Below are 15,412 nucleotides of genomic sequence, written 5' to 3' on the forward strand. Positions count from 1 at the left end.
AATTACGATCCTGCTGCGATCGCGACTGCAAGTTCTCCGGCTGCAATTGCAAGCTCGGTGCAGCTGCAAGCGGGATGCAACGCCAAAGCAAACGATCCGGCCGCAATTCCGACCCCGCCGCAATTCCGACCCCGCCGCAATTCCGACCCCGCTGCAGTTGCAATCGCGCTGCAATGCAAAAGCGAAAGATCCCGTTGCAGTTACGAGCCTGCTGCGATTGCAACCGCGCTGCGAACGCGGCTGCAAGTTCTCCGGCTGCAATTGCAAGCTCGGTGCCGCTGCAAGCGGGATGCAATTCCAAAAGCAAATGATCCCGCTGCAATTGTGATCCTGCTGCAATTGCGATCCCACCGCATTTGTGGTCACGCTGCAACGGCAAAGCAAAAGGGCCTGTTGCAATTACGATGCTGCTGCAATTGCAACCACGCTGCAATGTAAAAGCAAAGGATCCTGCTGCAACTACGGTCCTCCTGCAATTGCAACTGCAAGTTCTCCTGCTGCAATTGCGATCCTGCTGCATTTGCAATCATGCTTGCAATGCCAAAGCAAACGATCCTGCTGCAATTACGATCCTGCTGCAATTGCGATCCCACCGCATTTGCAATCACGCTGCAACGCCAAAGCAAAAGAGCCTGTTGCGATTATGATCCTGCTGCAGTTGCAGCCGCGCTGCAATCGCAGCTGCAAGTTCTCCGGCTGCAATTCCAAGCTCGGTGCAGCTGCAAGCAGGATGCAATGCAAAAGCAAATGATCCCGCTGCAATTACAATGCTGTTGCAATTACGATCCCATTGTAATTCCGATCCTGCTGCAGTTATGATCTTGTTGCAATTCCGACCCCATTGCAATTCCAACCCCATTGCAATTCCGACCCCATTGCAATTCCGACCCCGTTGCAATTACAATCCCGTTGCAATTGCGACCCTGTTGCAATTCCGACCCCGTTGCAATTACAATCCTGCTGCAATTCCGACCCTGTTGCAATTCCGACCCTGTTGCAATTACAATCCCGTTGCAATTGCGACCCTGTTGCAATTCCGACCCTGTTGCAATTCCGACCCTGTTGCAATTACAATCCTGTTGCAATTACAACCCTGCTGCAATTCCATCCCGTTGCAATTCCGACCCTGTTGCAATTGTGACCCCGTTGCAATTCCGACCTCGTTGCAATTCCGACCCTGTTGCAATTGCGACCCCGTTGCAATTCTGACCCCGTCGCAATTCCGACCCTGTTGCAATTCCGACCCTGTTGCAATTACAATGCCGTTGCAATTGCGACCCTGTTGCAATTCCAACCCTGTTGCAATTACAATCCCGTTGCAATTACAACCCTGCTGCAATTCCGCCCCCGTTGCAATTCCGACCCTGTTGCAATTGCGACCCCGTTGCAATTCTGACCCCGTCGCAATTCCGACCCCGTCGCAATTCCGCCCCCGTTGCAATTCCGACCCTGTCGCAATTACAACCCTGCCGCAATTCCGACCCCGTCGCAATTCCGACCCCGTCGCAATTCCGCCCCCGTCGCAATTCCGCCCCCGCCGCGATCGCGCCCCCTCCGCCCCGTACCTTGGACGTCGGTGGTCTTCCTGAAGCCGGAGGCCGGGTGCTCCACGGTGCACTGGAGGCGTCCGGGTTCCCCGCCGGTGAGGCGGAGCTGACTCCCCAGCGTGTACGTCCCCGAGGGCCGGCGGGAGGCGGGGAAAGTCCGGCTGACGGCGGGCGACGTCCCGCTGTCCCACGTCACTTTCACCGGTTCGGGAAAATACCCGTCCACCAAACACGCCACCACCACGGCGGAGGAGACGCCGCCCGAACAGGCCACCAAGGGGAAGACGGTGGGGACGGTCACCGAGACTGGGGGGGAAAAAGGGGGGTGGGTTTTTTGGGTGGGGGGCACCCGGCTGCAGCCATGTGCACCCCAAGGGACCTCCGTGCACCCAAATTGCACCCCAAGAGCACCCCAAGGGCACCCTAAGGGCACCCCAAGGCACCCCAAGAGAACCCCAAGGCACCCTAAGGGCACCCCAAGAGCACCCATGTGCACCCCAAGGGACCTCCGTGTACCCAGATTGCACCCCAAGAGCACCCTAAGGGCACCCCAAGGCACCCCAAGAGCACCCCAAGGCACCCTAAGGGCACCCCAAGGGACCTCCGTGCACCCAGATTGCACCCCAAGAGCACCCCAAGGGCACCCCAAGGGCACCCCAAGGGCACCCCAAGAACACCCTAAGGGCACCCCAAGGGACCTCCATGCACCCAAATTGCACCCCAAGAGCACCCTAAGAGCATCCCAAGGACACCCCAAGAGCACCCATGTGCACCCCAAGGGACCTCCGTGCACCCAGATTGCACCCCAAGAGCACCCTAAGGGCACCCCAAGAACACCCTAAGGGCACCCCAAGAGACCTCCGTGCACCCAAATTGCACCCCAAGAGCACCCCAAGGGCACCCTAAGGGCACCCCAAGAGCACCCTAAGGGCACCCCAAGGGACCTCCATGCACCCAAATTGCACCCCAAGAGCACCCCAAGGGCACCCCAAGGGCACCCCAAGGGCACCCCAAGAACACCCTAAGGGCACCCCAAGGGACCTCCATGCACCCAAATTGCACCCCAACAGCACCCCAAGGCACCCTAAGGGCACCCCAAGAGCACCCATGTGCACCCCAAGGGACCTCCGTGCACCCAGATTGCACCCCAAGAGCACCCTAAGGGCACCCCAAGAACACCCTAAGGGCACCCCAAGGGACCTCCGTGCACCCAAATTGCACCCCAAGAGCACCCCAAGGGCACCCTAAGGGCACCCCAAGAGCACCCTAAGGGCACCCCAAGGCACCCCAAGGGACCTCCGTGCACCCAGATTGCACCCCAAGAGCACCCCAAGGGCACCCCAAGGCACCCTAAGGGCACCCCAAGAACACCCTAAGGGCACCCCAAGGGACCTCCATGCACCCAAATTGCACCCCAAGAGCACCCTAAGAGCATCCCAAGGACACCCCAAGAGCACCCATGTGCACCCCAAGGGACCTCCGTGCACCCAGATTGCACCCCAAGAGCACCCTAAGGGCACCCCAAGAACACCCTAAGGGCACCCCAAGGGACCTCCGTGCACCCAAATTGCACCCCAAGAGCACCCCAAGGGCACCCTAAGGGCACCCCAAGAGCACCCTAAGGGCACCCCAAGGCACCCCAAGGGACCTCCATGCACCCAAATTGCACCCCAAGAGCACCCCAAGGGCACCCCAAGGGCACCCCAAGGGCACCCCAAGAACACCCTAAGGGCACCCCAAGGGACCTCCATGCACCCAAATTGCACCCCAACAGCACCCCAAGGCACCCTAAGGGCACCCCAAGAGCACCCATGTGCACCCCAAGGGACCTCCGTGCACCCAGATTGCACCCCAAGAGCACCCTAAGGGCACCCCAAGAACACCCTAAGGGCACCCCAAGGGACCTCCGTGCACCCAAATTGCACCCCAAGAGCACCCCAAGGGCACCCTAAGGGCACCCCAAGAGCACCCTAAGGGCACCCCAAGGCACCCCAAGGGACCTCCATGCACCCAAATTGCACCCCAAGAGCACCCCAAGGGCACCCCAAGGCACCCTAAGGACACCCCAAGAACACCCTAAGGGCACCCCAAGGGACCTCCATGCACCCAAATTGCACCCCAACAGCACCCCAAGGCACCCTAAGGGCACCCCAAGAGCACCCATGTGCACCCCAAGGGACCTCCGTGTACCCAGATTGCACCCCAAGAGCACCCTAAGGGCACCCCAAGGCACCCCAAGAGCACCCCAAGAACACCCTAAGGGCACCCCAAGGGACCTCCATGCACCCAAATTGCACCCCAAGAGCACCCTAGGAGCATCCCAAGGACACCCCAAGAGCACCCATGTGCACCCCAGGGGACCTCCGTGCACCCAGATTGCACCCCAAGACACCCACCTGCACCCCAAGGGCACCCATGTGCACCCCAAGACATCTCCCTGCACCCAAATTGCACCCCAAGGGACCCACCTGCACCCTCAGGGCACCCCAAGAGCACCCCAAGACACCTCTCTGCACCCAAATTGCACCCCAAGAAACCCACCTGCACCCCAAGAGCACCCCAAGACACCTACCTGCACCCTAAGAGCACCCTATTTGCACCCCAGGGCTCCTCTCTGCACCCTAAGTGCACCCTAAGAGCACCTCGATGCCCCTGGCTGCACCCCAAAAGCACCCAGCTGCACCCCAAGAGCACCCCAGGGTGGTGATTTGCACCCCAAGGGACCTCCCTGCACCCCAAAAGCACCCAGCTGCACCCCAAGGCACCCCAAGAGCACCCCAAGGGACCTCTTGGCACCCTAATGGCACCCCAAGAGCACCCCAGGGTGCCTAATTGCACCCCAAAGGACCTCCCTGCACCCTAATTGCACCCCAAGAGCACCCCAGGGTGCTGCTGTGCCGCCCCACAGCACCGCTCTGCACCCTACTGCAACCCCTGCCCCATAGCGTCCCCTGCCCCATAGGGACCTCCCGCCCCATAGAAACGCCTATCCTATAGGAGACCCTGCCCCATAGGGACCCCTGCCCCATAGAACCCCATGCTACAGCTTAGCTGAGCCCTGCCCCATAGGGACCCCTGCCCTATAGCGACCCCTGCTCCATAGGGACCTCCTGCCCCATAGGGACCCCATACTACAGTTTAGCTGCCCCATAGGGACCCCCTGCCCTATAGGGTCCCCTGCCCCATAGGGACCCCATACTACAGCTTAGCTGACCCATAGGGACCCCCTGCCCTATAGGAGACCCTGCCCCATAGGGACCCCTGCCCCATAGAAACCCATACTACAGCTTAGCTGAGCCCTGCCCCATAGGAACCCCTGCCCCATAGGATCCCCTGCCCCATAGGGACCTCCTGCCCCATAGGGAACCCATACTACAGCTTAGCTGAGCCCTGCCCCATAGGGACCCCTGCCCTATAGGACCCCCTGCCCTATAGGGACCTCCTGCCCCATAGAACCCCATACTACAGCTTAGCTGAGCCCTGCCCCATAGGGACCCCTGCCCTATAGGACCCCCTGCCCTATAGGGACCCCATACTACAGCTTAGCTGACCCATAGGGACACCCTGCCCTATAGGGACCCCTGCCCCATAGAACCCCATACTACAGCTTAGCTGACCCATAGGGACACCCTGCCCTATAGGGACCCCTGCCCCATAGAACCCCATACTACAGCTTAGCTGACCCCTGCCCCATAGGGACCTCCTGCCCCATAGGACCCCCTGCCCCATAGGGACCCCTGCCCCATAGGGTCCCCTGCTCCATAGGGACCCCATACTACAGTTTAGCTGCCCCATAGGGACCCCCTGCCCTATAGGGACCCCTGCCCCATAGGACCCCCTGCCCTATAGGGACCCCATACTCCATCTTAGCTCCTCCTGCCCTATAGGAACGCCCTGCCCTATAGGGACCCCTGCCTCATAGACACTGCTGCCCCATAGAACCCCATACTACAGCTTAGCTGACCCCTGCCCCATAGGACCCCCTGCCCTATAGGGACCCCTGCCCCATCGGAACCCCTGCCCTATAGGACCCTCTGCCCCATAGGGACCCCATACTACAGTTTAGCTGCCCCATAGGGACCCCCTGCCCTATAGGGACCCCATATTACAGCTTAGCTGACCCATAGGACCCCCTACCCTATAGGGACCCCATACTCCATCTTAGCTCCTCCTGCCCTATAGGTACCCCCGCCCCATAGAACCCCATACTACAGCTTAGCTGACCCCTGCCCCATAGGACCCCCTGCCCTATAGGGACCCCTGCCCCATAGGGTCCCCTGCCCCATAGGGACCCCCTAATCCAGTCTTGCTACCCCCTACCCTATAGGGACCCCTGCCCCATAGGGACCCCCTGCCCCATAGGGACCCCGTACTCCAGCTTAGCTCCTCCTGCCCTATAGGAACGCCCTGCCCCATAGGGACCCTTGCCCCATAGAACCTCATACTACAGCCTAGCTGCCCCCTGCCCCATAGGGAGCCCCTGCCCCATAAGTTGCCCCTTGCTCCTTCCTAGCTGCCCCTTGCCCCATAGACCCTCCCCCGTTATCTATAGGGTAGTTACCCCCTACCCCATAGCAATTCCCTGCCCCATAGATCCCCCCCCCCCCCGCTCCATAGGGACTCACATTCCATCTCTGCCCCATAGAAGCCCTCTGCCCCATAGAGACCTCCCTGCCCCATAGATCCCCCCTATCCCATAGGGACCCCATAGTCCACTTCTGCTCCATAGGTCTCTGCCCCATAATTCCCCCCCTGCCCCATAGGGGCCTCATATTCCACCTCTGCCCCATAGAAGCCCTCTGCCCCATAGAGACATCCCTGCCCCATAGAGACCTCCCTGCCCCATAGATCCCCCCTATCCCATAGGGACCTCATAGTCCATCTCTGCCCCATAGGACCCCCTGCCCCATAAGGTCCCCCCAACCCCTGCCCCATAGGGCTCCCCCTTGCCCCACAGGGACTCCCCCCGCCCCATAGGGACGCCCCCCACCCCATAGGGACCCCCCCACACCTCCCAGCCCCACAGAAAAGGTGTCCGGCCCTACCGGCGTGGCTTGCGGCTCCAGACCCTCTGCCCCACGGCGAGCTCTCTCCTGCCCCATAGCCACGGCGTGGAGCCCTTGCTCCTCTGCCCCACGGCTCTCTGGGAAATGATGCAATGGGGCCCCTCCCCTCCCCCCCCCCCCCCACACTTCCCCTTTCCCACCCAGGTTGGTCCCAGGGGAGCACCCAGCACCCACTGCGGGGCCTTGGCAGCCCCATTGCGCCCCATAGCACCCTAAAACACCCTGCACCCCATAGCACCCCATAGCACCCCATTGCGCCCCATAGCACCCCATAGCACCCTATCAAGCCCCATAGTGCCCCATAGCACCCCATAGCACCTTACAGCACCCCATAGCACCCCATTGCGCCCCATAGCACCCTAAAACACCCTGCACCCCATAGCACCCCATAGCACCCTATCAATCCCCATAGTGCCCCATAGCACCTTACAGCACCCCATAGCACCCCATTGCGCCCCATAGCACCCCATAGCACTATCAAGCCCCATAGTGCCCCATAGCACTCCATAGCACCCTATTGTGCCCCATAGCACCCTATCATGCCCCATAGCGCCCCATAGCAACCTAAACCACCCTGCACCCCATACCTATTGTGCCCCATAGCGCCCCATAGCACCCTAAAACACCCTGCACCCCATAGCACCCCATAGCACCCCATTGCGCCCCATAGCACCCTAAAACACCCTGCGCCCCATAGCACCCCATAGCACCCTATCAATCCCCATAGTGCCCCATAGCACCTTACAGCACCCCATAGCACCCCATTGCGCCCCATAGCACCCCATAGCACTATCAAGCCCCATAGTGCCCCATAGCACCCCATAGCACCCTATTGTGCCCCATAGCACCCTATCATGCCCCATAGCGCCCCATAGCAACCTAAACCACCCTGCACCCCATACCTATTGTGCCCCATAGCGCCCCATAGCACCCTAAAACACCCTGCACCCCATACCTATTGTGCCCCATAGCACCCTATCAAGCCCCATATTGTCCCATAGCACCCCATAGCACCCCATAGCACCCCATAGCACCCTATCGTGCCCCATAGTGCCCCATAGCACCCCATTTTGCCCCATAGCACCGTAAAGCACCCCATTACACCTCATTGCACCCTGCACCCCCATAGCACCCTATCAAATCCCATTGTGCCCCATAGCACCCTATCGCACCCCATAGCACCCTAATGTGCCCCATAGCACCCTATCAAGCCCCATAGTGTCCCATAGCACCCCATAGCACCTTACAGCACCCCATAGCACCCCATAGCACCCCATTGCGCCCTATCAAGCCCCATAGCACCCTATCAAGCCCCATAGTGCCCCATAGCACCCCATAGCACCCCATAGCACCTTAAAGCACCCCATTACACCCCATTGCACCCTACACCCCCATAGCACCCTATTGTGCCCCATAGCACCCTATCAAGCCCCATAGCGCCCCATAGTGCCCCATAGCACCCCATAGCACCTTGAAGCACCCCATAGCACCCCATTGCACCCTGATCCCCATAGCACCCTATCGCACCCCATAGCACCCTATTGTGCCCCATAGCACCCCATTACACCCCGTATCACCCAGCACCCCATAGCACCCTCTGCCCCATAGTACCCCATTGTGCCCCATAGCGCCCTATCATGCCCCGTAGCACCCCACTGTGCCCAATTGTGCCCCATAGCACCCTACCGTGCCCCATAGCACCGTTTTGTGCCCCATAGCACCCTACCGTGCCGTCACGCCTCATAGCACCCCATTGTGCCCTATAGCACGCTAAAGCACCCTATCGCGCCCCATAGCACCCTACTGTGCCCCATAGCACCCAATCGCACCCTATAGCACCCTATCATACCCCATAGCACCCCATTGCACGCCATAGCACCCAATCGCACCCCATAGCACCCTATAGAATCCTATCATGCCCCATACCACCCCATTGTGCCCCACAGCACCCTACTGTGCCCCATAGCATCCTATCATGCCTTATAGTGCCCCATAGCACCCCATAGCACCCATTATGTCCCATAGCACCCTTTGTGTCCCATAGCACCCCACTGTGCCCCATAGCACCCTACTGTGCCCCATAGCGCCTTATCATGCCCCATAGCACCCTATTGCACCCTATCGTTCTCCATAGCACCTCACTGTGCCCCATAGCACCCCATAGCACCCCACTGTGCCCCATAGTACCCCATTGTGCCCCATAGCGCCCTATCATGCCCCGTAGCACCCCATAGCACCCTATAGCACTCTACCGTGCCCCATAGCACTCCATCATGCCCCATAGCACCCTATTGCGCCTCATAGCACCCCATAGCACCCCATAGCACTCTACCGTGCCCCATACCACCCCATTGTGCCCCATAGCACTCCATCATGCTCCATAGCAACCTACTGCGCCCCATAGCACCCTACCGTGCCCCATAGCACCCTATTGCACCCCCTAGCACCCTACTGTGCCCCATAGCACCCTATCATGCCCCATTGTGCCCCATAGCGCCCTACTGTGCCCCATAGCAACCTATCGTGCCCCATTGTGCCCCATAGCGCCCTACTGTGCCCCATAGCACCCTATCATGCCCCATTGTGCCCCATAGCGCCCTACTGTGCCCCATAGCACCCTATCGCGCCCCATTGTGCCCCATAGCACCCTACTGTGCCCCATAGCACCCAATCGCACCCTATAGCACCCTATCATGCCCCATAGCACCCTATAGAATCCTATCATGCCCCATACCACCCCATTGTGCCCCACAACACCCTACTGTGCCCCATAGCACCCTATCGCGCCCCATAGCACCCTACTGTGCCCCATAGCATCCTATCATGCCCTATAGTGCCCCATAGCACCCCGTAGCACCCATCATGCCCCATAGCACCCTTTGTGTCCCATAGCTCCCCACTGTGCCCCATAGCACCCTACTATGCCCCATAGCGCCTTATCATGCCCCATAGCACCCTATTGCACCCTATCGTTCTCCATAGCACCTCACTGTGCCCCATAGCACCCCATAGCACCCCATAGCACCCCACTGTGCCCCATAGTACCCCATTGTGCCCTATAGCGCCCTATCATGCCCCGTAGCACCCCATAGCACCCTATAGCACTCTACCGTGCGCCATAGCACTCCATCATGCCCCATAGCATCCTATTGCGCCTCATAGCACCCCATAGCACCCCATAGCACTCTACCGTGCCCCATACCACCCCATTGTGCCCCATAGCACTCCATCATGCCCCATAGCACCCTACTGCGCCCCATAGCACCCTACCGTGCCCCATAGCACCCTATTGTGCCCCATTGTGCCCCATAGCGCCCTACTGTGCCCCATAGCACCCTATTGTGCCCCATTGTGCCCCATAGCACCCTACTGTGCCCCATAGCACCCTATCGCGCCCCATTGTGCCCCATAGCACCCTACTGTGCCTCATAGCACCCTATTGCGCCCCATAGCACCCTACTGTGCCCCATAGCACCCTATCGTGCCCCATTGCGCCCCATAGCACCCTATCGTGCCCCATAGCACCCTACCGTGCCCCATAGCACCCTATTGCACCCCATAGCGCCCTACTGTGCCCCATAGCACCCTAGCATGCCCCATTGTGCCCCATAGCGCCCTACTGTGCCCCATAGCACTATTGTGCCCCATTGTGCCCCATAGCGCCCTACTGTGCCCCATAGCACCCTATCGCGCCCCATTGTGCCCCATAGCACCCTACTGTGCCCCATAGCACCCTATTGCGCCCCATTGTGCCCCATAGCACCCTACCGTGCCCCATAGCACCCTATCGTGCCCCATTGCGCCCCATAGCACCCTATCGTGCCCCATAGCACCCTACCGTGCCCCATAGCACCCTATTGCACCCCATAGCGCCCTACTGTGCCCCATAGCACCCTAGCGTGCCCCATTGTGCCCCATAGCGCCCTACTGTGCCCCATAGCACTATTGTGCCCCATTGTGCCCCATAGCGCCCTACTGTGCCCCATAGCACCCTATCGCGCCCCATTGTGCCCCATAGCACCCTACTGTGCCCCATAGCACCCTATTGCGCCCCATTGTGCCCCATAGCACCCTACTGTGCCTCATAGCACCCTATTGTGCCCCATAGCACCCTACTGTGCCCCATAGCACCCTATCGTGCCCCATTGCGCCTCATAGCACCCTATCGTGCCCCATAGCACCCTACCGTGCCCCATAGCACCCTATTGCACCCCATAGCGCCCTACTGTGCCCCATAGCACCCTAGCATGCCCCATTTTGCCCCATAGCGCCCTACTGTGCCCCATAGCACTATTGTGCCCCATTGTGCCCCATAGCGCCCTACTGTGCCCCATAGCACCCTATTGCGCCCCATTGTGCCCCATAGCACCCTACTGTGCCTCATAGCACCCCATTGCGCCCCATAGCACCCTATCGTGCCCCATAGCACCCTACCGTGCCCCATAGCACCCTATCGTGCCCCATTGCGCCCCATAGCACCCTATCGTGCCCCATAGCACCCTACCGTGCCCCATAGCACCCTATCGTGCCCCATAGCACCCCATTGCGCCCCATAGCACCCTACCGTGCCCCATAGCGCCCCAAATCCCGCCCCCCTCCGCAGAACAAAGACCGACTGCCCGGGGCGGGGCGGGGGTGTTCAAGGCCGACGGGTTTATTGAGGGGGGTGAGGGGTGGGCGGGGACACGCCCCCCCCCCCCCCTCAGCCCCATTTTTGGGGTGAAAAAAGGGGGATTTGGGGAAGCTCCGCCCTAAACCGCCTCCTTAAGGACGTCCCGGTAGGCGGAGCCAGACGTTTGTTTGAGGTGAAGGACGGTGGAGAAAAGCCACTTGACCTGGGAGAGGGGGAGTGGGCGGGGCAAAAGAAAGGGGGCGGGTCAAAGTAGGGTTGTTGTCCCCAAGGGCCCCGCCCAAGGTCACGGCCCCGCCCGAGGTCATGACCTCGCGGCTCACCTTGAAGAGGGTGACGGTGGCGCTGTAGCAGACGCTGAGGAGGAAGAGGGTGACGAAGACGGCGACGGTTGCCCAAAGACCGTCCAGGTCCTTGTCGGCGTCTTCCGAGCAAATCTCGGCCGAGGCGTCGGCTCCTGTTGAGGAGACGAAGGGGGCGGAGTTAAGGGAGGGGGTGGGGAGGGCTCCGCCTTCTTTTGAGGGTCATTTCTGGGGGCGCTGGGGATTGGCTGGTTGTCTTGCCCTGAGGTGTCCAGCCAGCTCGGTGGACTTCAACCAAACATCCAACCGTCCAACCAACCAACCACCCAACGATCCAACCAACCAACCAACGATCCAACCAACCAACCATCCAACCAACCAACCACCCAACGATCCAACCACCCAACGATCCAACCAACCACCCAACGATCCAACCAACCAACCATCCAACCACCCAACAATCCAACCAACCAACCAACCAACCACCCAACGATCCAACCAACCAACTATCCAACCACCCAACGATCCAACCAACCAACCATCCAACCAACCAACCAACCAACCACCCAACGATCCAACCAACCAACCAACCAACCACCCAACGATCCAACCAACCAACTATCCAACCACCCAACGATCCAACCAACCAACCATCCAACCAACCAACCAACCATACATCCAACCAACCACCCACCCAACGATCCAACCAACCAACCATCCAACCAACCAACGATCCAACCACCCACCCAACGATCCAACCAACCAACGATCCAACCAACCACCCAACGATCCAACCACCCAACGATCCAACCACCCAACGATCCAACCAACCAACCATCCAACCAACCAACCATCCAACCACCCAACGATCCAACCAACCACCCAACCACTTTTCCAACCAACCATCCAACAATCCAACGAACCATCCAACCAACCATCCAACCATCCATCCAACCACCCAACCACCAAACGATCCAACCAACCATCCAACGATCCCACCAACCACCCAACCACCCTTCCAACCAACCACCCAACGATACAACCAACCAATCATCGAACGACCCACCCATTCAACCATCTAACCAACCACCCAACCATCCATCCAACCAACCAACCAACCAACCAGCTGCCTGAGTGTCAAACCAACCAACCAACCAACCGACTGAGCATCCAACCAACCAACCAACCAACCCATTAACCGACCATCCAACCAACCGACCCGCCCATTAACCAGCCGACCATCCATCCAACCACTCCGTTAACCAATCCAGCAGCCGGCCAGCCAGGCCACCCGCCCACCCACCACTCAGCCACCTCCCGGACATCTCCTCCTCCATCGCCGGCCGACCGACCGATCGACCAACCACCCAACCAACCAGCCAACCAACCAACGACCCAGCAAACCAACCAGCCAACCAACCACCCAACCAACCGGCCAACCACCCAACCAACCAACTATCCAACCATCCAACCACCCACCAACCACCCAACCAAACTTCCAACCACCCAACCGACCATCCAACCAATAATCCAACCAACCGACCATCCAACCAACCACCCAACCAACCATCGAACCACCCAACCAACCAACCAACCATCCAACCAACCAACCAACCATCCAACCAACCAACCACCCAACCAACCAACGACCCAACAAACCAACCAACCAACCAACCACCCAACCACCCAACCAAACTTCCAACCACCCAACCGACCATCCAACCAATAATCCAACCAACCGACCATCCAACCAACCACCCAACCAACCATCGAACCACCCAACCAACCAACCAACCATCCAACCACCCAACCAACCATCCAACCAACCAACCACCCAACCAACCAACGACCCAACAAACCAACCAACCAACCAACCACCCAACCACCCAACCAAACTTCCAACCACCCAACCGACCATCCAACCAATAATCCAACCAACCGACCATCCAACCAACCACCCAACCAACCATCCAACCACCCAACCAACCAACCAACCAACCATCCAACCAACCAACCACCCAACCAACCAACGACCCAACAAACCAACCAACCAACCAACCACCCAACCAACCATCGAACCACCCAACCAACCAACCAACCATCCAACCAACCACCCACCCAACCAACCAACGACCCAACAAACCAACCAACCAACCAACCACCCAACCAAACTTCCAACCACCCAACCGACCATCCAACCAATAATCCAACCAACCGACCATCCAACCACCCAACCAACCTTCCAACCAACCTTCCAACCACCCAACCAACCTTCCAACCAATAATCCAACCAACCGACCATCCAACCAACCACCCAACCAACCTTCCAACCACCCACCAACCATCCAACCAAAGTTCCAACCACCCAACCGACCTTCCAACCATCCAACCAACCTTCCAACCATCCAACCAACCTTCCAGCCCTTCCAACCAACCAACCAACCATCCAACCAACCATCCAACCACCCAACCAACCTTCCAACCACCCACCAACCATCCAACCAAAGTTCCAACCATCCAACCGACCTTCCAACCATCCAACCAACCTTCCAACCAATAATCCAACCAACCGACCATCCAACCAACCACCCAACCAACCTTCCAACCACCCACCAACCATCCAACCAAAGTTCCAACCACCCAACCGACCTTCCAACCATCCAACCAACCATCCAACCACCCAACCAACCTTCCAACCAATAATCCAACCAACCGACCATCCAACCAACAACCCAACCAACCTTCCAACCACCCACCAACCATCCAACCAACCTTCCAACCATCCAACCAAACTTCCAGCCCTTCCAACCAACCAACCGACCATCCAACCAACAACCCAACCAACCTTCCAACCACCCACCAACCATCCAACCAAAGTTCCAACCATCCAACCAACCTTCCAACCATCCAACCAACCTTCCAACCATCCAACCAAACTTCCAGCCCTTCCAACCAACCAACCGACCATCCAACCAACCACCCAACCAACCATCCAACCATCCAACCAACCAACCATCCAACCAACCAACCACCCAACCATCCATCCAACCATCCAACCACTCGACCACCCGTCCATCCAATCACCGATCACTCCACCATCCACCTTCCACTCAACCACCTCCCTGACCTCTCCTCCTCTGCCCCTCCCACCAGGCCCCACCCTCACCCCACCCCAAGGCGTGGCGGCACCACCAGCAACCCCCACCTGGGGTGGGCGGGGCAGAGAGGGAGGGGCGGTTTCAACCTCCAAAACCCCACCCAGGGGTTGGAGGACAGGTGAGACACCGCCCACGCCCCCTCTGGAGAAGAGGACACCATTGGCCCCATGGAAGGGTTGGGAGATGCTCCAATGAGATAGCCGGTTGGCTGGGCGACCCTTTGACCACACCCCTTGGCCGACTCTTCAACCGCGGTTGGGCGTGGCCTTGGCCCCATCTCCAACATCTCCAACCCCTTCCACGTTGCAACCGTGCTCCTCGGTGGGACTCCAAGCCCCACCTTCTCCAATCGGCGTCAACCTTTTTCCTTCTTGTCCCGCCCGCTTCCTCTCCCCACCTCCGCCTTGACCCAACCCCCTTCCCACCGTCACCAAAAGACACCACGCCGCGGAGACCTTGGCGGTGCTAGACGAGACCGGTTGGCTTTATTTCGAGCTCGGCAAACTCCTCGGCCACAAAGGTCATCTCCAAAGCGTTGGGGCGGGTGGATGAAGATGTGGGGGCTCTCCCCTCCCCCCACCCCCTTAATTACCGGGACTTTTCGAGATCTGCCGTTGGGTGAACCTCATGGGCAACCCTTCGTGAACCACCATGCAGGTGTAGATGTCGCCGCCCAACCAACTGGCTTTGGGGATCATCATCTTGCTGT

The 15,412-nt window shown here is 59.1% G+C and overlaps 1 gene segment (V, D, J or C); it reads right to left on the reverse strand.

The window, feature by feature from the left end:
* LOC126036703 (Ig gamma-1 chain C region, membrane-bound form-like) overlaps positions 1–15,412 on the reverse strand; it is a 75,220-nt gene that overhangs the window by 8,606 nt on the left and 51,202 nt on the right. The window contains 1 exon segment of the C gene segment in view: positions 1,566–1,853. Within this exon segment, the coding sequence occupies positions 1,566–1,853 (288 nt within the window).

This window comes from Accipiter gentilis, unplaced genomic scaffold, assembly GCF_929443795.1.
Source record: "Accipiter gentilis unplaced genomic scaffold, bAccGen1.1, whole genome shotgun sequence".
NCBI lineage: Eukaryota > Metazoa > Chordata > Aves > Accipitriformes > Accipitridae > Astur > Astur gentilis.